Source organism: Sardina pilchardus, chromosome 15 (genome assembly GCF_963854185.1).
Source record: "Sardina pilchardus chromosome 15, fSarPil1.1, whole genome shotgun sequence".
NCBI lineage: Eukaryota > Metazoa > Chordata > Actinopteri > Clupeiformes > Clupeidae > Sardina > Sardina pilchardus.
This window is the reverse complement of record NC_085008.1, coordinates 5,939,599-5,961,221: the sequence shown is the minus strand read 5'-3', so window position 1 is coordinate 5,961,221 and position 21,623 is coordinate 5,939,599. Positions and strand designations below refer to the sequence as shown.

At 44.3% G+C, this 21,623-nt stretch overlaps 1 protein-coding gene across 1 annotated transcript in view; it reads left to right on the top strand.

Moving 5' to 3' along the window:
- Positions 1–1,284: 1,284 nt before the first annotated feature.
- Positions 1,285–21,623, top strand: part of arid3a (AT-rich interactive domain 3A) — a 33,105-nt gene continuing 12,766 nt past the window's right edge. Inside the window, exons 1-3 of the mRNA XM_062556181.1 lie at positions 1,285–1,450; positions 10,386–11,278; positions 11,594–11,876. Of these exons, the coding sequence (XP_062412165.1) occupies positions 10,923–11,278; positions 11,594–11,876 (639 nt within the window). The 5' untranslated portion in view covers positions 1,285–1,450; positions 10,386–10,922. The remainder of the gene's footprint in view (positions 1,451–10,385; positions 11,279–11,593; positions 11,877–21,623) is intronic.

Genomic DNA, 21,623 nt, shown 5'->3' with positions numbered 1-21,623 from the left:
GATGCAAAAGTGAAATGGCTAGCACACTTTCCAGGAAGTAGGCATCACATCGGATCCTGTCAGTGAACATCATGGTACGGGAAGAGGATAAAAATGGCCTTTCTTTCAAGTATACTTAAATACCACTAGGTGTCAGCAAAGTTATTGAAATTACGGAACATCCTCGGAATTTCGAGACTTGCTAAAACGTAGCCATTTGTTTGGCTTTGTTAAACAAACAAAAAAACAAAAAAAAATTGACAACAGCCTGAAACCAATTGTCTACACCTTAATAAAACGAAATACTACTTTCATATGTAGCTTACAATACTGGAGTGGACCATTGGAGCATGGCAGGGCACTTGAGGTCAGAAAGATTTCGTCCAAAACTTGCTGACCAAATTCATATGCATTCTGAATTGAACGGCTTCATACTTAACATACACTATCAAATGCGTCAAATGGCGCAGCTCTTGCGAACAGCTTAGATCCTGCTTGTGTAAAGGCATCCTCCAACAGTGTGATTAAAACGTCATGAATAAAGGATAGTGTGGGAAATGGATGACGAGGGCGGGTAGGTCTATACGATAAATAATTCATTGTAGACTTAATGCTTGGCAGCCATCATAAAATGGAAGGCGTCAGGCTGAAGTTGACTAGTATTTTCGTTGCGACTGATCGTTTACGAAATTCCCAATCACTTAATGGCAACAATTTGTCCTCTACATTCTAAGGTAAAATCATCCAGTCTCAATAAGAGTGGGCTACTTGTTCCATTAACACTTTGATCATAGGCTTTGTAAGTTGTAGACTGAAGGATAACCTCACACACCCGTACTATCCAACAGCGTAAGGGTTAACTGGTATCATTAACCAAGGGAACGTCGCCAAAAGATTGGCATCGGGTAGGTTGTGTGCTGTACGTAAAATACAAGGGAAGACCCTTAAAGTTAACGTGCCTTATACTGTGACGCTGCACATTTCATATAGATCCGTCATGCTGCTAAATTAGTCTAGAAATGGCCAAGTTATTGTAATTATTCACGCAGTTACGCGTAAATTACGCATGGACAGGAATAAAGTTTGTAAACTGGTTGCATATGTTCCCTTACGTCGCCACAATTCGGTATTTGATGATGATTCCTAGTTAATAAAGGAGGCTGGCCTCCGCTGATTCAGAGGTTAGGAATTTGCATCTGATTGATGTTTGTCAACCAATGATTTGACTCTATGACCGTGAGCACGCCTTAGATTAGGCAAAGATGCAGTAACCACTAAATCAAGCTGTACTTTGATATCGAATTAGATAGAGCTCATACCACTCATAACAGTGATACGTTAAGAGAATATATTTTAGTTTTGGAGGGAAAGTTGTGGTCAATAACCGCTCAAAAAGCTAGATTTTAACTGGGAAATCAGGAATGTTTCTTCCGGTTCCCAAGAGTGCGAAAACAAAACGGAAACAGAATTGGTAAGTTTATTTCCTTTTCTTGCTCACATTCTAGCGTGCGTGGAAACTCAAACTGCTAGGAAGTGTTCCGACGTGTTTCCTCCAAATTATGGCGCTGGATTAAAAACAAAAGCTAATGTTGGTTTAAGTTATATTCAAATAATGTCATGGTTATCAGCAGCGTGACTCGTATCAGTTACAGTGTATTTATAAGTCATGCGTTATTGGCTTCCTCCTGTTCATCATGTTCCATTTGAAATGATCAGTTTGTGCTTTGAGTTTCATATCATGTCAGATCATATCTTAAGTTAGGCCACCACGTGACAGATTTTAGAACATGTTTACAACACGATAAGCAGGTTGATTAAGCAGAAGCATGCGATAGACTAATTCTCACTAAATCAGTTTTGTGGGCATTTAAGGCGTGTGATTTAGCCGTGGGGTTGGTGAGCTTTAGCCCAAATGAGAATGTGAATGGAGAAGAAGTGGGCACTGTTGTTATTGTTGCCTGTTTACATTGAGCCAAAGCAAACAATGCAGCATTTGACTTAAATCATCCAAACACAACACCATCGCACGCTAGGCTTTACTAGAATCTACTACAACATGTGGCGGTCACACATACAGTCCATTTAAAGCTAATTTAAAGCCGACCTGACACAGTTTGGATCGACCTTTTGGATCAAAAGTGCAGCAGGATCGTAGCCTACGATTGATATAGCGATGGTCAAAATGGTACACACAAAAATCTAGCTACAGGTAAGTCCATATGCTTCCTGATGAGGCCTGTCAGGTGGAATAACGATTCGTCTCCCGTTTTGATAACAATTTCCTTCGTTTTGTTTAGAATGATTTTGGCCTACTGTTTGTTTACATTAGTTTTGAATAGCATATGCTACAAAGCAGACATATTTGTGCCCTTTGCAACGTAAGCTAATATAATATAACCCCTCCCCCTTCATACACTGTATAGCTTGTAGTGGAGGTCTATAGATTGTGCTTCTGAACGTTTCCTCTTTGCACAATATGTTGGCAATCCTACACGGGGGCTCATTTCTGGTCAACATGATTTTCTGTTCTTATTTAAGGCAACTATATCCCATCGGAACACATATTTAACAGCTTTAACTGAAGAACGTATAGTATCCCCTTGTTGAAACGAGCACATGGGAGCGTATCGGTCTCAGCCAAAACTGTAACAGTGTAGCCTAGGCAGAACATTATTATTAGGGGCGACTGTGAAGATGATTGTCAACAGGCGCCTGGAGTGAGCGTTGTCGTTCTGCGAAATTCTGAACTGTTTTGGCCCTTTTGGTTGTAGTTTGTTGATGAAGAATTGAGCTAATATTTATCTATAGACTTCTTATTGGTCAAGAATAGCCTTGCCGACTAAGCCTGCCATAGCCTTTAGGCCAGGAGGCAGGAATCAGCTGAAAAAGGGTGTTTTTGTTAGGGTTGCGTGTTAAACTTTTCTGCCTCCTGTGTAGGTCCCCCCATAGCCCTCCTGAAGTTTCAGACTCTGGAAGACTTTCCTTAGAGGGTAATTTGTAGTGCAGTGATTAAAATCTCAATGGGGGACATATCTTTCTCTTCAGAACTATTTGACCTTTGGATCACTGGCCCAATTATTTAATTATTCTACAGGAATGTGGTCTAAACGAGACTTGTGCTCATGTACAGAACACTTCTCAATAGGTTTTACTTAATCTACTTTAACATAGGCTTGTCATTTACTGAGGCATAATACAATCAAACGGTCAAAAATGTATGACAAAGGGTTTGCAACTGTGACCTAATTAATGAAATTAAACTCATGGCATGTTGAGCACTGCCCCTGCCAAGCCTACAGCATGGTCCCCCACTGACAGACATGTGTTGGATTGTTACTGAACTACTGAACCCATAGTTCTATTAGTCATTATAAACTCAGATTGATAGGCACTTTTATTGGACACCTCCATCCTGGAAGACTTGACTCATATGGTTGTCTTATTACAGGGGAACATGAGTGTACATGTTGTCTACTCTGCTGTGAATATGTCTTACTAATATGCTGACATGCAGTGATGGGTGGATTGTTGGTGCTGAACATTTGCCAGAGTCGGAGGGCAGCTGTGGTTTTGCTGGCACAAGATAAACGGTTTTGTTATGCAATAGGCATTCAGTGCTTGGATGGTGGTCGTCTTCTTGCTCACACCTTTTTTGAGTCCAGCCTAGCATTTAGCATTTATTTCACTTTCAATGATATGCTTATTACAATGTTTCAAAGGGAACCTCAATAGGTTGGCCTTCTCATTGTATATTCTTTGTAAATTGTATAGCATTTATCATGTTGACATGGAAACGGTTGTATCACATGCTGGCAATAAACAATGTGTCCGGCTGTACACCTTTTCTGTTATCACTAACACGGTTGACACAGAACATTTTGGAACATACAGTATGACTGTGTAAAGTTGGCCTCACTTCAAGTTCTTTCTTGTTCCTATAAAATGGCAACGCAATAAAAATGACATTGAGTCAAAACAGAATGACTTTCTTTGTGAATATCAGACATTCACTTCACAAAAAGTAGGTGTGCTGACATAAATGAGACCAAGAGTTGGAGTGAGGGGGATTTGCTTTATGATTGGACCACTGTGGATTAGAAACGTATGGCCAGCGATCAGTCCTGAAAGACTTGAATGTCTTTGCATAATGAAGGGGTACTAATGAATAACATGCCTTGTTAGAGGAGGGTTTATGTCACTACTTCACTTGTTTTGCCCACAGAAATTATGCTAGGAATGCATTGCATTTAATGCAGTGTAATGTCAGTCTGGGGTTCCTTATAAAGTGCCTTAGTAGTGGTATTTTCTCACACAGAAGCAGTCAGTTAATTATGTAGATACTGAAGATTTTGTCGTCTTTCTAGTTTTTTTTTTTTTTTTTTTAAAAAAAGCTGTTTATGAATGAAACAGTCACAATAGAATAGTACTATTTTATTATCTTCATTATAAATTATTTTATTAAGTATGCATACATATAAATATATTAGACCCACACAAAATCTTGTAATGCACTCTGTTGCACTGCTTAGTTCATAAAACTTTACAATGATCTGGTGGTGTTCTGGTTTCCCCTGCCTTTGACATACATGGACATGCACTTTATCAAACAAACGCACACACACATATATACACAAACACTCTTCCCTAAAACCAGCAGGGTTTTTTAAAAAAAAATTGTTTTATTTCAACAGCAGTACACACACTTATCTCAAGACTTATGTACCAGACTGCAGACTGCCTTTGCATCGAGTGTGTGGAAATCCGGTTGATTACAGAGATGAGTTTATATCAGTCAGAGCCACATTTAAGCCTGGTTGTTTTGAGTTCTGATGTACTCGTGATGTACTTGCATGAAAACATGTCATGCTGAAAGATAGGGCAAGTGGTGGTAGATATATCCCCTATTAGAGGGGGAGGGGGGGTGGCAACAGTTCTAAGGCAGCTATTTACGATTGTAGCCTAATGGGTGTTACTTAGTTTTCCCTCACTGTTTTTCCATTGATGTTTTATTTGTGCCCGTCTTTTATTCCTGTGGTGAATTGAAAAGATTGAAAACCTTTTCTATTGAACTCTTTCATTCTTGGCTGTTGACGTAAAACATGAAAAACAAGGTGTTAATAAGAATGTGGTTAATAACCACCAGGATGAAAGTCTTAAGTACAACCAGTAGCCCGAGAGCGCAGCAAGGTTGGGTGATATGGAGCCACAAGTCCTGTCTACTGGTTATTTGTTTAAAGGGGTAGCAACACCATAAAAAGCTGGCCAAACAGGTTCTGTCAGATGTGACATTATAAGACATTGTTGTCAACCACCGTTTAAGTTCTTTTATTTCTTTGTAACAGTGGATAACAGCGAAAATATTTGATTGTTGTGGTGGTAATGGTGTTGTCTGCACATTTGACTGACTTGAAACTTGATCATATCTCACAACTTATGTGATTACTGAAAGCTGTGGAGTAAACCCTTGTGTTGTAAACATTGCCCACCATCACCTCTGACATGAGCTAGAAATGCTAAAGTGCTTATAGCCCTTATATGCTAGCCTTACCCTCGTAGCCCTTTTATTAGTCTCCTTGCAGGTTGTCGTCATCATCATCATCATCGCACACACAGCCTTATTCTAACAGTATGTTATCACATAAACAAAGTCCACTTTTGCACACAGAGAGTACTTTCATGTTTAAATCTGTCTCACAAATTAGTGTCCATGTATATGAACCTAACTAAATCTGGCTACTGGAGTGGCAGAGGTACACTGACCAGAATGCATTCACATTGGGATGGCAGTCACGTGTATGCATTGCATCTCTCGCAGAGAGACTCCTAGTGTCGTGCTAGTGTGTTTTCATTTCCTCTGCATTTTCCTCTGCAGCCGTTCAAGCAGTGGCCGGAATCGCTTGCAGCTCGGCCCTTTTGGCTCGCAGCCTTTCTGTGTCACACACAGAGTGGAAGTGTAGTGAGTTGGCTTGCTTTCAGCTGTGCTTTTGCCAAAACCCACATATTAACAAGTCTGTCTGGCACGCAGGCCAGTTCGCTTTTCTCCTGCCAAAAAAAAAGGAACGGAAGAGGGGGAAAAAAGTGATTTCACTCTTTGGGACGGTGCCATGTGGGAATCCCAAGCAGCTGATTGCGCCACCCCACCCCCCGCCCCCCTCTCCCGTCAAGGAGATTCCCCTCCTCTCAGCCCTTTCTTTTTTCTCCTTGCCTCACTTTCTTTCTCATTCAACTTGGTCGAAAGAAATGTGTACATCTTCCTTGAGTGACGAGGTATAAAAGGGAGTAGATCCTCCTCATTATGCTGTCGGGAAATCAGCCTGGCTCATCAGCATGGGTCTTGTTTTCAACAGCAGATTGAACTCTTAGACTGATGATGTCCTTGGTTCTTCTTTGATATGAATCGGCACCAGCTGTTAAAGGAGGCTTCTCCACACGTGTTCAGATCTCTAGCTGAGTGGTTTCCCTCCGGTCTTTCACTGAGGTCCAAGCATGAATAGCCAGGCTGCCTAACTCATTGTTACACAATGTTCCTTGTCTGACAAAAAGAATAATTGCTGTTCAATTATGATTGTAGTTTTTCTCAGTTCAAAGACTATAGGCACAGTGAGGAAAGGCAATACTTGGTTTTATTTGTGATATTGCATGTGGCCACCTAAATGTTTTCTGCATTTGTTATCCATCCATCAATTATGGGTTTGGCCGCCATTTGATGTAACATTTATCATGATAAAATAGCATGCGGAGGAGGGATCGGTTGCACAGTATGTAGGTTGTACGTGTAAAATGGCTGCTATGTAAAACCGGCCTGATATCAGTGGTCCAAGAACAGGTCTAACCACATGGATCAGTGATGACTTGAGATAGAAATGCACATCATTTAATTATAGGGGGCCTTCAACCCACAGAAACTGAAGAGACAACCTGCTTATCAGCCGTGCATAGACAAAGGCATGATTGTGAAAGATTATGATGGGCAGACAGAGGCATCCAGCTCCTATTTGAATTGATGAAAACAACTGGTTGGTCCCGTTTACATTACGTAAAACCTGCCATGCGCTCACAAATACAACAAAGCTTTAAAAAAAAAAGACTAAAAGATTTAACAGTTGTATCAGTGTATACTGTGGGTGAAGAGTGCATGTTTTCATAAACTAGAGGCATCCACCCCAGGGTTATAGTGAAGACTCCACTCCAGTGTGGCCTGTGTGCTTGTAGAGGTGGAGGAGGCTAGAGTGGACGGGCAAGAGCGTGTGGCCGGAAGGGAGATGGTGGTATTTAGAGTCAGTTGCTTAATATACACTCTCCCTTCTTCCTTAATATCTTCTCTTTTTCTTCCTTTTCTGTTGCAAGTTCAGATGAGCCTGCTTGTGTAATTTAATTGTATTTAGGCATATTTCATCATCTAGGCTACTGTTTTCCGGCATGAAGCCCAACAATAGTGTAATGCTGACGATCAACATTGACTGAGTTAAGCACCTACAAATGTGCACAAGGACAGTAGCAGACACAATGGAGCGGAAGCTGTTCTCATTGTATTTGTGCCTTTTTACTGTAGTGCCCAAAAGATTAGAGTCTACACAAACGTTCCATACAGAGCCTCTTGTACATTTTGTCTAATGACAAAATTAGATGCTGTAAGTATAAAATTGGCTTTAGTGTTTTAAGTCATATTTGACATGCTTTTTTACTTCCTGTCTGAAAGTGTAAGTTATCACAGAAATAGACATGACCACTACTTGCATGCATCAAAAGGGAGAAGGTTTGGGTTTGAGTTGATGTGGAACTGCAGTGAAAAGGGTCACTTAAGTGAGATGATGTGGAGATTGGCCTGTGGCGCGAGAGCTAATCAGATTGCCCATAGCCATGTCATCACGATTTCCTTGCAGAAAGTGCGTAACCCACAGCCATCGATGTCTGAGTCACAGGCATTTCTAGCACATGCCCAATAATGATGGCACTCCTTTTTATAATGATGATGATGGTGGGGGTGATACAGCTGCCATTTTATTGGGTCTCATTTTCTGGATTGCAGTTTTGGTTCTACCGCTGAAGATTGTCTCGCCCCTTTATTTTCCAGCCTCTCTACTGCCTCTAAATTGAGTCTCTTTTGCTCTCGAGTGTCACAGACGTCGCATTGCTTTTGTGTTCTGGTTTTGAGCCTGTGGCTTTTGAAGAATTCTTTAGAATGCCTGTGACATCACATCCTGTCTCCTTTGAGGTTAGATTGGGGTGGTGGTTCAGTGTGTGTATGGGGGGGGGGGGGGGGGCAAATGTATTTGAAGTTGCAAACATGAAGAAAAGCAACCGAGAGCAACATGTCGGTCCACTTTCCTGAGTATGCACAACTGTATTGATATACTTGCTCATCGACTTTGACTGTTCTATGAATTTCTCTATGATTTGTTTTGACTTGGCACGTCATTGTTAATTCACTCCATGGTTTGGTCCAAAGGGTTTGGCGCAAAGATACGAGAGCTTTTGTTTTGATGAAAGCATTTGTGTGGACTCTCTTGTTCTAAATGTATGTGAATTCTTCTCTCTCTCTCTCTCTCTCTCTCTCTCTCTCTCTCTCTCTCTCTCTCTCTCTCTCTCTCTCTCTTTATCACTTTGGAATTAGACCCCTTAGCACGCTGCTTATCTCACAGTCATGTTTGTTCAGACCTTGCGATCTTCAGCTTTCACCCCACCCGCAGACACCCTGTGATGGTGCTGGGACTGGGAGGGGTGAATTGGGGCTGGGGGCCGGGGGGGTTAACCCATTAGCTCTCATCATTCCCCACTCATCCTACATTTAACGTAAGCCCCCTATCCTGTTTTTACCCACACAGACACATTCACACATACCCCTCCCCCACCAGTACCCCTATCCCAAAAGACCCATGATGTCCTCCTAAATATCTTGTCTTTCTCCGCTAGCGTGTGCTTTCTGCAGCAAAGAGTTAAAGACCTCTGGTGACCACCATTCTGTGAAGTTGCCCAGTCCCCAAATGTAGTCCAGTGTCTGCGTTGATCCTTTTACCACTCTCCCAACAGCTGCTGGTCAAGACATGGAATGATCCCGGTCCTGCACCAAATTGCCGCTTGGATGGAAAATTTCACATTTCCAAAAATAGCACTGGATCGGTCTTGCCGTCTGTAACACCTGCCTGTAGTTGAGTGAATGCCTATGATATATATATGTATGTATGTATCATGTCCATTTGCAAAACACTAAAGACAGATTCAGTGTGTTATATAGACTCTTGTAGCTATATATAGCCAGTCATTAGAAGCTGGCCATTTTGGAACCAGATTAGTTTGTAAATTAGATTTTGTCCTTGTCGCTGCCAAATGAAATTACTTCTATTTGCATTAACATGAAATCAACCTAGATAGATAGCACATGAGTTCTTGGGGTGTTCCTCTACACACACACAAACAAACAAACTTACACACTCAGGGAAGAAACCCTACAACTGTTACTTGAGACTGTGAATACCTGCTGTTGAATGTATGTAACCGTGGGCCTGCCGCCACCCACGCACAAAGTGAAAACATACCTTTAGATGTACTTGTATATTCATTTCAGATCCTCTTTTTGTCTTTACCAGAAAGTGACGCATTCTGATACACCTGTGTGTCAGACGTTTTCTCACACTCGTACACAAAGTTTGTTCTGCTTTACGTCAGAAATGTGAATGGAGCTTTACATATAGACAATAAAAAAAAGCAAGTCCTCTTATCTGCCCTAATCTTTTAGAGGAAAGTACTGTATATATTGATGGAGGCACATACTGTGGTTTCTCTCTCATTTCTCATAACTCTCTTCATTTGAAGCAGACCTTATCTCTAGCCTGACCTACTTAGCACATGCAATAAAAAAAAGCCAGAGCTCTCTTCTATGCAGCTAAGAAAACCTAACAAACGGCAGTAACCGCCTCTTTTTGATATGCGGACTCCATCCGGGTTTTGTGGTAGATGAGAGAGGCAGAGTTGTCCACCTGTGAATAGATTCAGAGTGAAACCAGTCAGCAGCTATTGTCATGGAAATGGATATTGGTTATGAGAGTCATGAGATGCGACAGAGAGGATTTCCCTCCCTGTGAATTTGGCCCCTTGAGCCCCATGGGTTTACAGTAATACTTGAGGTGAATGGGTATTGCGTTTGTGACATCCCCTGAGGTTCTGTAGAAAGCCGTTTGGGTGGATGAAGACCGTAATGGAAGATGGTTTTTATGGAAATGTGTCAGTGACACATTCTTCATCGAATCATATCTACACTTGTATACTTTCAAAATCAAAATCCATCTCTCTCTCTCTCTCTCTCTGTCCCCTCCTCCCTCCTTCTCATACCATGTCACTCATACCCTCTCCCTGTGTGTGTCTGTGTGTGTGTGTGTGTGTGTGTGTGTGTGTGTGTGTGTGTGTAGGCCTTGCTAGTGCTGCGGTGTCAGACGGAGGGGGACTCGTCCGTCCAGGTCTGGCTCACTCATCGGCCTGCTGGGAGATCGGAGCGGCTGCACACCTGTCCGGGGTCAGAGGGGGCCGCCATCTGAGCGGGGGTGGAGAGACGCCGTCCGACTTGCCCTTCACGGGAGGAAGGGAGGGGGACCCACACAGACGGCGGGAGCCTTCACACGTCATTGTCCCCACTAGGACTTGGAACGTTTTGTTTTAATTAATCCAATTTAGATTTCACTTTTTAATCCCTTAAGTGTTAATAAACCTAAGCAAAACGGGGAAACCCTTACCACATTCATCATCATCCTCATCATCATCATCTTCATCATCCATCATCAACACCTTAGCCTACAAAAGCCTTAAAACGCCTTAAACTCCTTCTCCGCTTGAGGGAGTACCAGAGAAGGAAAGACCCCCCCCCCCCCCCCCAATTCCTTCTGCTCTCCCCCCCCCACCACCACCACCTAGCCCACTCCTCCCCCAGCTCCCAGCCCCTCACCCTGGAGATGAAGCTCCAGGCCGTGATGGAGAACCTGCACAGGCAGCAGAGAGCCAAGTTACTGATGGAGCTGGAGCAGCAGAAGCAGCAGCAGACGGCTCAGACCCAAGCGCAGCTCGAGCGCGGAGGGACGGTGGCCGGCGGCCCCGACGAGGAGCGCATGGGCAGCCCGGCGGCCGAGTCGGAGCACGCTCAGATGGCAGCGCTGGCGGCCATGCGCGCGGCCGCGGCCGGCCTGCAGAGGCAGGAGGACAGCCCCATGTCGGAGCGCAGCAGTGTCGGCGACGAAGAGGACGACGAGGACGACGACGAGGCGGAGGAGCCCTACAAGGACATGATGGGTTCGGAGGAGGAAGAGCAGTTGTAAGATGTTTTTTTCTTGTTTATCTATTTCCCGTTGTCTGTTTTATTACGGAAGATGTTTTGAGTGAAATTTGATCAGTCAACAGCTGGAGCAGCCAGGCAGCTACAGTGCTACACTGGGGTCATGAATTAAAAAATGCCTCCAAAGTGGAGCGCTGTAGTTGCCGCGCTGCTACGTTTTTTTCCCCCCTGTAACCGACAGTACTCGGTGACCTTGAGAAACACAGTTCTGTGAAAACAGTAATGTACAACCTCAAGGCAAAAGCTGTGCCCCCCCCCCCCCCCCCCCATGTCAACGTTTTCTCTGCCCTTCAGAAAGCAGAAGTGGGACGAGGAAGACTTTGAGGGGGAAATGGAGGAGGACTACGACGACGACCTGGCCGACGAAGGCCTGCCCACAGGGCGCGAGGCCCTCACCCCCGGCAAGGGCATCCTGCTCCTGCCGCACCGCCAGCTGCACCCCAACTCCCAGCTGCTGAAGCAGCGCATGGCCCCGGAGCAAGAGCCCCGCGGGGCCGCCCTGCCCGTGCACGCCTCTCAGGGCCCGCAGGCCCCCCAGGACCACGCCGACTGGACCTACGAGGAGCAGTTCCGTCAGGTAGGAGGCACCTCGTTTTCTTTTTTGAATCAGGTCTGATAAAGTGAGGTCCAGTCGCCAGTGTCATTGGTTTCAGTGTAAGGCGTGTCTGTGTGTGTGTGTGTGTGTGTGTGTGTGTGTGTGTGTCATAGTAATAACAGCCCCCCCCACTACCTATGTTCCCCAGGTCCTATGTTCCCCAGGTCCTATGTTCCCCGGGTCCTATGTTCCCCACTTTGTATGGGACCGGAGAACATAGGACCCTTTTTTTCCTTAAATTTTAGAAAGAGTTCTTTGTTCCCTGCTTTTCCAAAAAAGGGTCCTATGTTCCCCGATATGTATTGCGACTGGGGAACATAGGACCCTTTTTGGGAAAACCGGGGAACATAGGACCCGGGGAACATAGGGATTACCCCGAAAAGGGCTAATTGGTTTGATTAGCTTCTTTTGTCTTTTAATTACAACTTGCACAACTGATTCAGGATTTTAAGATGACATATGTGGGAAAAGGGATGAGATTTCTGTACTCCAAAGAAAATGTTTGCTGACTGGTTCAGTTTCATTCGGGTCCAGTTGCTTAAGGCTGAATATAGAACAGTTTATGCGGATTCTGTTGTTTTTGTCAGACAGGGGAGTTACGTGTTCCCTGAGAATGTCAGTTTGTTTCCTTCTTTTCTTTTTTGGTCTGTGCATGTGATCTGGCTTGATGCCACTATTTACATAGAAAGTCAAATGTGCTGTCTGAACACACAATACACTCTTGACGTTTATTAGAGTACAGACGCCACTCCAAGTTGTGTCATTGTCACTTTTATGATGACGAAGATGTTTGCTCAGAGGACAATGTAATGGCAGGGGTTTCCATATTTGATTGAGCTCCTTCATCTCTGAGAGAATGTCTGGCGCCACTGAATCTGTTTGTCTCGGCTTCTCTCTCTCTCTCTCTCTCTCTCTCTCTCTCTCTCTCTCTCTCTCTCGCTCGCGCTCTCGCGCTCTCTCTCTCAGTGATGAAATGGTGGCCTAAGTGTACACCACACCCTGACTAAAAATGATTCCAATTGTTCTTCACAAGCCAAAGAGGTTGATAATTTTCTAATTGCTCTTCACATCAGTGACAGCAAATGGTGAGGGACGGGGCCCCTTGTTTGGCAGGCCGTTGAGGCTCGCTCACGCATCACCCTGCCCCAGGCCCTGGTGACACCCCCCCCCCCCACACCACCACCACTACCTCCACCCCCCTCTCAGTTACTGTGGGCAGCGTAAACCACAGATGCAGTGTCAGTCCAGTGCTCTTGGACGGGCCCATTGGACAGCAGGTTGATCAAGTCTCATCTCGTCTTACTCACATTCCCTGACTCCCCAGTTTACGCTCTCTACACTCCAGTTTACCCTTTCATCCACATGTGTGTGGATCCAAAGATGATGTACGACAAGTCAGGCGGGGGTCTTATGAGCTGTTGCTACCGCTGTTTATTTGTTTGTTTGTTTGTGTGTTGCGATACATACTTGGTCCTTCTTAGGGAGGTCAATTGCTATTTCTTTTTCAAAAGTCTTGGTGTCCCAAGATACAAGGAAGTCTGAGATCATTTGATTACCGTTAAGGAAATGCAGTGTTGACCAAGGTACCCCTTCAGAGGGCAGTCATAGTTGGCAGTTATGTAATCAAACATGCCAGGTCCTTGTCCGTTTAAGATAATGTTACACAATCATCTGCTAATGTCAGGCTGATTGCATCATAAGAGTGGCCTTCCTCCCCAGCTTTTGATAGCCATGGTAGGAGGACTTGCACAATCTTTTTTCTTTAGTTTCCTTCTTAAAATATGTTTTATTCTGTGCTTTGCAACCGCCGTTGATTTGTATTTATATGAAAGTACTGAGCTTGCACCAGAGAAATCTCTTTATTTCCCCACACTCTGGGGGGAACCGGAGCCTGCCAGGAAAGGGTTAAGGCTGAGCAGTTTATTTTAGGCAGGTGGGTGTAGGCAGTTGGAATGTGCCTGGGGCGAGTGATAATCTGACCACTCTGGACGCAGACCCCTCGCAGAAAGAGCCGTGCCTCTCTATCTGTCGCTGTCAGTTGGAAGCCTTCCAAACCGAAAGTGGGAACACGCACTCACACTCTCACTCTCGGGCCCATTCCCCTCCTCTTTCTCACTCACTCACTCACACACACATAGACACACACACACACACACACACACACACACACACACACACAATTGAATCTTGAATTTCAGGTTAGCAAAAAACAGCATTAAAGTACTAAATACCAGTGCCCCCCTTCCTAAATTGTCATCCAGCCTGTGGCTGTCTGATGAGTAAAACTGGTTTCACCTCTTGCACTGCAGAGTAGGGAAAGGCCAAACTAAATAAAGTTCCCATGTGCTACAGTGTGTTTCTAATTTTGATGTGACTATTAATTAATCAAATGTCGAGGCACATGGCCAGTGACCCCTGATAGTTTTATCAGCCACAGGCAGGCGTGGGACGCGAGAGAAATAGCAAGGAGGATTTATTGGGTGATATCAAAATGAAACAGCAGTGGATTAATGAAAAAGAAATGGCACAGATTTCCCTCTTGCCTGTCAGATTGAGTGGTGTTTTGTTTAGGCTTTTCAAAATGAGTCTCTGCGAGATAAACACAACCGCAACTAAGATGTATACCCATACCCTACAAAAAAGTAAAATGTTCTTGTCTGGGCCAACATCAAGACAGCATGAGAAGATGTAGTTTTCAGAGAGTCTTTGCTTAACAGCCTGGGGAAAATAAGTGGCGTATTTTATTACAAGAGCTCAAATGTCGTATAGCGCCCCATCAGGGTTCGGTGGGGAGGGGAGCTCAAACAATATGTTGCCATCAGAAGTGGACAGACCATTTACAGCTTCAGGAGGTTTCTTCTCTCCCCTCCCCACTAGTAGATCCTCTTCTGTTTGTGTTGTATTATGGCTCTCAAATTACACTTCTTTAAAACTATTATCTGAACGGTTTTCATCCAATCCTCTTCATCTTTTTTGGTCAGGAACTTGGAAATTGTCATTGATTTGACCACAGTTCATCATAAATCAGATAAAAAGATAAAAAGTCTTCTCCTTTTAAAAGATAAAGATAAAAATAAACAAAAGAAAGTGGAAAACGTAAAACTTGGCGACGCCCCCACCCATTCCTGAGGCTAAAACAGAGAGAGAGAGAAAGAGAGAAAGAGCGAGAGAGAGAGAAGTAAAAAGAAAGGCCTTTGAAGTCTCTGCTGTCTCTGCTTGCATTCTCTCTCTCTCTCTCTCTCTCTCTTTCTCAAAGTCCAGGCCAGCAGGGCAGATGGGCTGCAGATGGACAGTAAAGCAGGCATCTCTTTAAAAATGCAGCACTCTGCTGCTCTGGCCCGGCTACGTCCAGGGGAGCCTGCATTAAAGATTGATTTCCACTGGCCAGACTGCCACAGGCACTAGTGGGGTCACTCTGGACCTGATACAAAAGACTTTAGTGTGATTTCTCAGGGGGGCTCTTTGCCCACTCAGTGGTGAGTAGCGGAGAGTTCAGAGACGAGACATGAGGAATCCTCACACAAGCAACCTAATATATCGCTGGCCATTTAGATCCTTCAAAGCAGATTCCAATGCTATCTGTGCGTTTATAGTCGACACATAAATCTATGCCTAACATGTGCTGTTTTGATGTTGGCATCTAACAATGGGTTATGAAATGTCTGTCATCACAAAATCTGTCACTAGAAAATCTTAGAGAAGAGCATCGTCCATGTGACGATTACAGTTAACTCTTTAACTCTAATACTATTCATATATTTTTCAGGTTACCTAAGTCACTATTTAGCCGAAATTAGGATGCAAATCATAATGTGCATGTCGATTTGTATCTGCATTAGTTGGTAATCCCATCAGTAAAAACATCCATGCAATTGGATTAGCTGTGTTTTCCCCTCGCGTGCTGTTGGGCCGGTGAGCGGCGTGTGGGGGCTGGCAGGTGGCCTGCTCCTCTTTTCATTAGTCATTGTGACATGATGTATCCATTTATGGGGATTACCTCAAACAAATATGCTCAGCCAGCGGCCGGCCACTCCCGCTGGGCCCTCACTCTGTACAGCAGCACCTTACCGCCCGGCACCGAAGCCAGCTGCCGGCAGGGCATTGTGCATTTGGTCACACTCGGCTAGTTTCCTCTGCCTGTTTGCATCATGGTTTGTCATTGCAATGAGGTCTTTTTTTTTTCTTTTTTTTTCTTGTGTTTTCTTGTTCCTTTTTTTAATCACGAACTCAGCCACCATTCAGGCACGTTGGTTTCGGGCTGGTTGGTGGATTTGCACGTTGAGGATTAGTGATATTGTGACTGAAATGATATATTTCACACCCTGCTGGCAACTTTTTTTTTCTGCTTAAGGGAGCGAGTCGGTTGGTTTCGGGTGAGGCCCCTTAAGTAGGGCAAATTTTAAAGAATCGCTATTCTCAACCTATTCTGCTAGCTTTGTCATGCAGACCAGAGACAAACCCACAGATGTCTCGTTATGCTCTCTCACATAACGAGAACGAAATGAACAAAGACGACAATAAAGAGGTAGAGACACGTGGAGAGGGGGGAGAAATGGCTGGTCATGGCTTATTCTCACAATGTGGAGGGGGGCTTGGCATCGGTGACTTAAAAAAAGGGGATGTGAAGGGCTGAGGCGGGGGTGGGGGGTCGTTAGAGTGGACGGAGAAAACCTGGGGTGGGGGGGTGGGCAGACTTTGAAGAGAAGCCAAGCTGTGCGCCACGCGCCGAGGCGGCCCTTGGCTGAAAGGCAGGGAGTCGCAAGACGATCAGCACATGTTTGCTCGCTGGCTGCTCTGAGCTGATGTCAGAGTAGAGGAGCCAGGGGGATTCTGGAACTTGGCAGGCACTCAATATGGCGCCGAAGGGGAGGAGAGGGCATGCGAGTGGTGGGGAAGCAGGGGGGGGGGGGGGGGGCAAGCGGCAGGAATGTAAACAAAGATTGCATAAAGACCTTGGCCAGCAGTTTTTTTTTTTCGTTCTTTTCCTCTGTTTCTGTCTACTGTACACCAAGTCTTTTTACTTGAGAAATGTAACTGGTGTGTTTGTTTTCAAGCAGCGTAATCCAGATGAAAATCTCATGTGCTCATGTCAGAGCACTTCTCTATTTAATGTAAAGAAAAGCACAACATATGGAGAATAATTTTTTCAGACTTCAGTGTTTTAAAATTAAGCCATTGTGTTAAAGTCACAAATGCTTAAGCAAAGAGACTGGATCTTTACAATTCGCTGCAAAATGTCTTCTCTTCTATCTACGATCTTTTCAATACCCTTGCCTGAAGGATCCCATTGATTTTAGTGTAAACAAGCAAAGGCCATGTGTAATGTTTTGGCAGAACGTGTTGTGATGTGGGCTGTGGTGTGTCAGTGAGCTGCCAGCAGCGTCGTGTCTCTTGGACACCTCACCCTGTCAGGCCATCCCTGCACTTAACCCCCACACTCCTCCCAGACACTCCCCACTCCATCTGACCCCAGCCCAGATGCACCTCTGCCACCCCCCCCCCTGCTGCCCCAGACTCCTGATGGAGGACTGTTGTAAGGCGGCGCCGGGCTCCAGCCACCACCTCTTACTCACAGAGGACAACGGTGGGGGAGGACATGTGACAAGGCATGGACAAATCAGAGGTCACCAGGGGTTAAACACTCACTGTGCCCTTATTGATCGGGCAGGGCAGCGAGGGGCTGTCACAGAGGCCCAGTGGAGGACGTGTGTGTGTGTGTGTGTATGAGTGTGAGAGTGACTGTTAACATGTGTGTGCATAAGCAAGGCAATGCAACTAGAGCCATGCAAGGAGGATTCATCTATCCTAAGTGTCAACCTAGTCACCACCCACCCCAACACCGAGACCTTCCTCTCCCTTCTCTCCTGTCTTGTTGAACAAACTCACTCCTCGTCTGACAAAGCACAGATCTTTGCTCTTCTCCCTGCCAGACACAACAGTCCTCCCTTTCACCCCACGTTTGACAGCCAGCTTTATCTGTTAGTGCTGCACCGATATGTAACAGCTTAACATTGGCATTAGCCAATATCAGCTTTGTTTAGTCGACCATCAGGCCATTATATGACATTTCCAGATGGCAGTGGCTGAAATGTATTCTTTTATGTGCTTCTGCCCCAGATATGAAGGGCCACTTTAAAATGGTTCAGTTATTTTTTAGAATATTTTATAGATATGAAGGGCCACTTAAAAATGGTTCAGTTATTTTTTAGAATATTTTATATTTTTGTTTCTCGGCCAGTAAAGGGTAGCAGCATAAACAAACAAATAAAAAATATATATATATCGTCCCCAGTGTCTCTCCATAGGCAGAGGGACCTCCTGGCTTCAGCTCTCTGCCCTATAAACACCAGTCCTGCAGATATAATGATGCTGATAAAATGTTTAATTTAGTGCCTTTCTCAAACCCAAAGTTGCTATACATAGCAAAACAATACTACAGTAGCAATAGCAGTTGCTAGCAGTAGCAAAAGCTACATGACAAGGAAGACCGCATCCAAACATCCAATATGTGTCAACGGTTAGTCATTTGTTGCTCTTTGGCAACATAAGGAATTTCATTCATGAGTGTCCACGTTGCCATGGCGATGGCAGAGGTGATCAACCGCAATTATCTACCACCAAGAACATCACATGCCGGCTAATTAGATTTGCCTTTTCCCAGATTGATCACAGCTCACAGACGTCAGTGCATTCCATGTTTTGCATGCCGGTCTATATTTCTCATAACGTGACTTGAAGTATTGTTTTCAAAAGGATCTGTGAAGAGTCAGATTTTTTTCTTCTCTCCTTTAATTCCTTTAATCCAGGCAAATTAATCCAACAAGCACACCCTGACTGACTACTTCAAATATTGATCTGCCAGCACACAGTGAGGGCATTGTTTGTCTGTCATTTCTTACAGAGATGGAATTTGGTTCTCTCACTTTCTGTGCATGTGACCTATTTGATTTTGCACAGACATGTTTCCAAGTTCCCTTCCCCCCCTCCAGGACACAAATCATGTTTTTTTTAAACCTTTTCTACCATGATGTTGCCGTAGATGCTGTAATTCTCCTTCTGTTGGTGGGTTTTGTTAGGCTGGAGACATTTTTATACCTCACAGTTGGTGGATACCGTTTGCTCCACTTTGTTGCAGTGCTCTATTTTCCATCTAATTCTAGTTGGATCTTTCTATTCTAGCAGTGGTCATTGTTTTCAATTACGTTGATCTATGGTGTATTTACAATTCCATTCGTGTTGTGTGGAGCGTCAAGGAAATGTAGGTCACTATGGTATGGTCCCTTAGACTGCCATTGGCATCATCCCGAGATGAGGCCCTGGGGCCTGATCCAAATGAATGCCTAGATAGTCACCCAAACCTCGGCCCCTGGTGTGCCATATCTACCACACAAAAGGATTTGGGTCTCGCTCATCTCTAATCCTGTGTGACATCTGACATACAGCCATTGAATTGGGAATCGGAGGTTGAGAAGGCAGGAATTTCACCAAGAAGCACGGGGGGTGGGGGGAGGTGTTTTGTCGTAACATGCAGACCTGGATGTTTCAGACTCTCAGTCCTTTTATTTTTAGCCAGTTGTGGCAGTCTGTGGCCAAGGGCACCCTAGCAGCTGCTTTAGGTCTTTTTATATGAATGCTACCTAGAGAGAATAGTCTGGTGGACTGTGTTAAATTAAGATGAACAGTTTTGTAGTAACACTGTTGTTGATCTGACTTTAAGGTTGATAGTGATTTATTTTTATTTATTATAAAATCAATTATTTAAGATCAAGGTGTCGTGTGCCAGAGCTATTTGTAGCTTGCTTCCTATTTTCTCTATCTGCGCTTGCAGTGGTATCACAGTCTTTGAGGAAGTGTCAACAGAAAAAAGGCTTGTTTCTTGTTTTGCGTGACTTGTGTGATAACTGTGAAAGAATGACTGAGCTCTGTGCATTTTCAGATGTGTTTACAGTTATTGCCTAATGCCCACACTTACTTTTTAATAATCATCATTACTTTTACTACACTCTGCCCTATGCAATATAATGTTCAGCTTGCCACCTCCATTCTGGGCCCATATCATGTGGCTCTGTTTAAGTGCCACTCGCTCCAGAACCCTCATGTTGAGCCCCCCACCCCTGACATGACCCATTCCTCCCCCACACTCTATAGCCTACTCCCTCTCCGGCTCTGTCAGTGTAGACACACTCAGCGTGCGAAACACTCAAATACAATCTCTCTCTTTCTTTCTTTCTCTCTCTCTCTCTCTTTCCATATCCCTCTCTTCTTGCTGTCTTCAGACCCCTCTACCGCCTTCCTGCTTGTTTGATTGACTGATGTAAAAGGCTGGTGGAGTATGTCAGAGTGTGTCGTATGCAGCCACCCGCACCATACTCCTGCATTAAACACTTGCCAAAACACCTGTTGCTAGCCAAGAGGTCATTGTGTGGCGTGTTGTGCAGTACTCTCAGTTTATTTTTGTGTACATGTATTAATTAGTGAACATATGCCCTTACGCATTCAGTCTGTTGATATGCAATGCTACACTCATGCCCCAGCACTCCAAGCAGAAACATGTAACAATAGTCAGCACACGTGAGGGTAGTGTTAGTTTCACAGGAAGGCGTGTGCATGTGTGGCAGTGACCACAGTAGGGCTTGGCGATATGGCTTAGGAAAAAATATATATATATCACACTTAACCCGATTTACGATTTTAATTGATTTTTTTTTTTTTTTTACTCAGCCCCGCCCCCAACATTTGAGGTCGGGAAGTTCGGGCTGGACTTGTTCTGTTGCAGAGCAACTATGCCTTAATGAACCTGAGCGGTTCGGCCCAGAAGAACTGTGAACAACTTTGTTGAACTGAAAATGCAACTAATGACAAATAGCTTTCAGAAGGCTGTGGTATGATGTCTTTGTAAATGACGTTTAATTACAAAAGGGTTTAATTCATCCTGATTCTCCCTTACAATGGCACTGTTGCTAGAAGGTAGACATTTAGATTTCGCCATCGTATCTGTTGTAGAAGATATTGCCTGTGAAAAATGACCAGAAAACAATGTTAATGGAATTGTGGAGAAGGATAGTTTGGGTATTCTTCCTACGGTATTCACCCCCTGATTCTGTTGAAACATGCTCCATGATCACAAGGAGCAGTATCAGACTCATTCTGACTAGAATTTGAGTATGACTACGCCAGGCTAGGCTATCGCACCCTCCCACATTAAAGTCACAGTCTTTAAAGTCTGATTACACAGACTATGATTTTGCAATGACTAGGAATCTTGTAGAATCACTATGCAAGACATGCACCAACGGGAACTCCAACGAGGATTGTAAATGATCTATACAGCCTCTTCTAAGGCCTCAAAATTGTGTGCGTCTGCAGCACTGTTACATGGGATGACATCCCCAATCTGCTGTTATGTAGGCATCAAATTTGATCATGTAGCATGCACAGGTGAAGTAGGCTGGGTGAACCCTGCCTGACCTGCCGGCTAATTTGGTTTTCGCTTGGCAGCTCAGGCTGGAAACTTGCACATCTATCTCCCCTGTTCCCTGCCAGAACCTTTGACTCCAATCAGAAACTAGCTTATCCAAAAGACGCACTGGATCGTTGGTCTGATTGGTTGAAGGACTATCCAAGTGTACGGAGTCATTTGAACGATACCCATTGATCACGCCTCTTGTGCAGTAGAAACAAAGCGCAGCCTCCCCATACTAATGTTCAATAAAATAATGTTCAATGTTC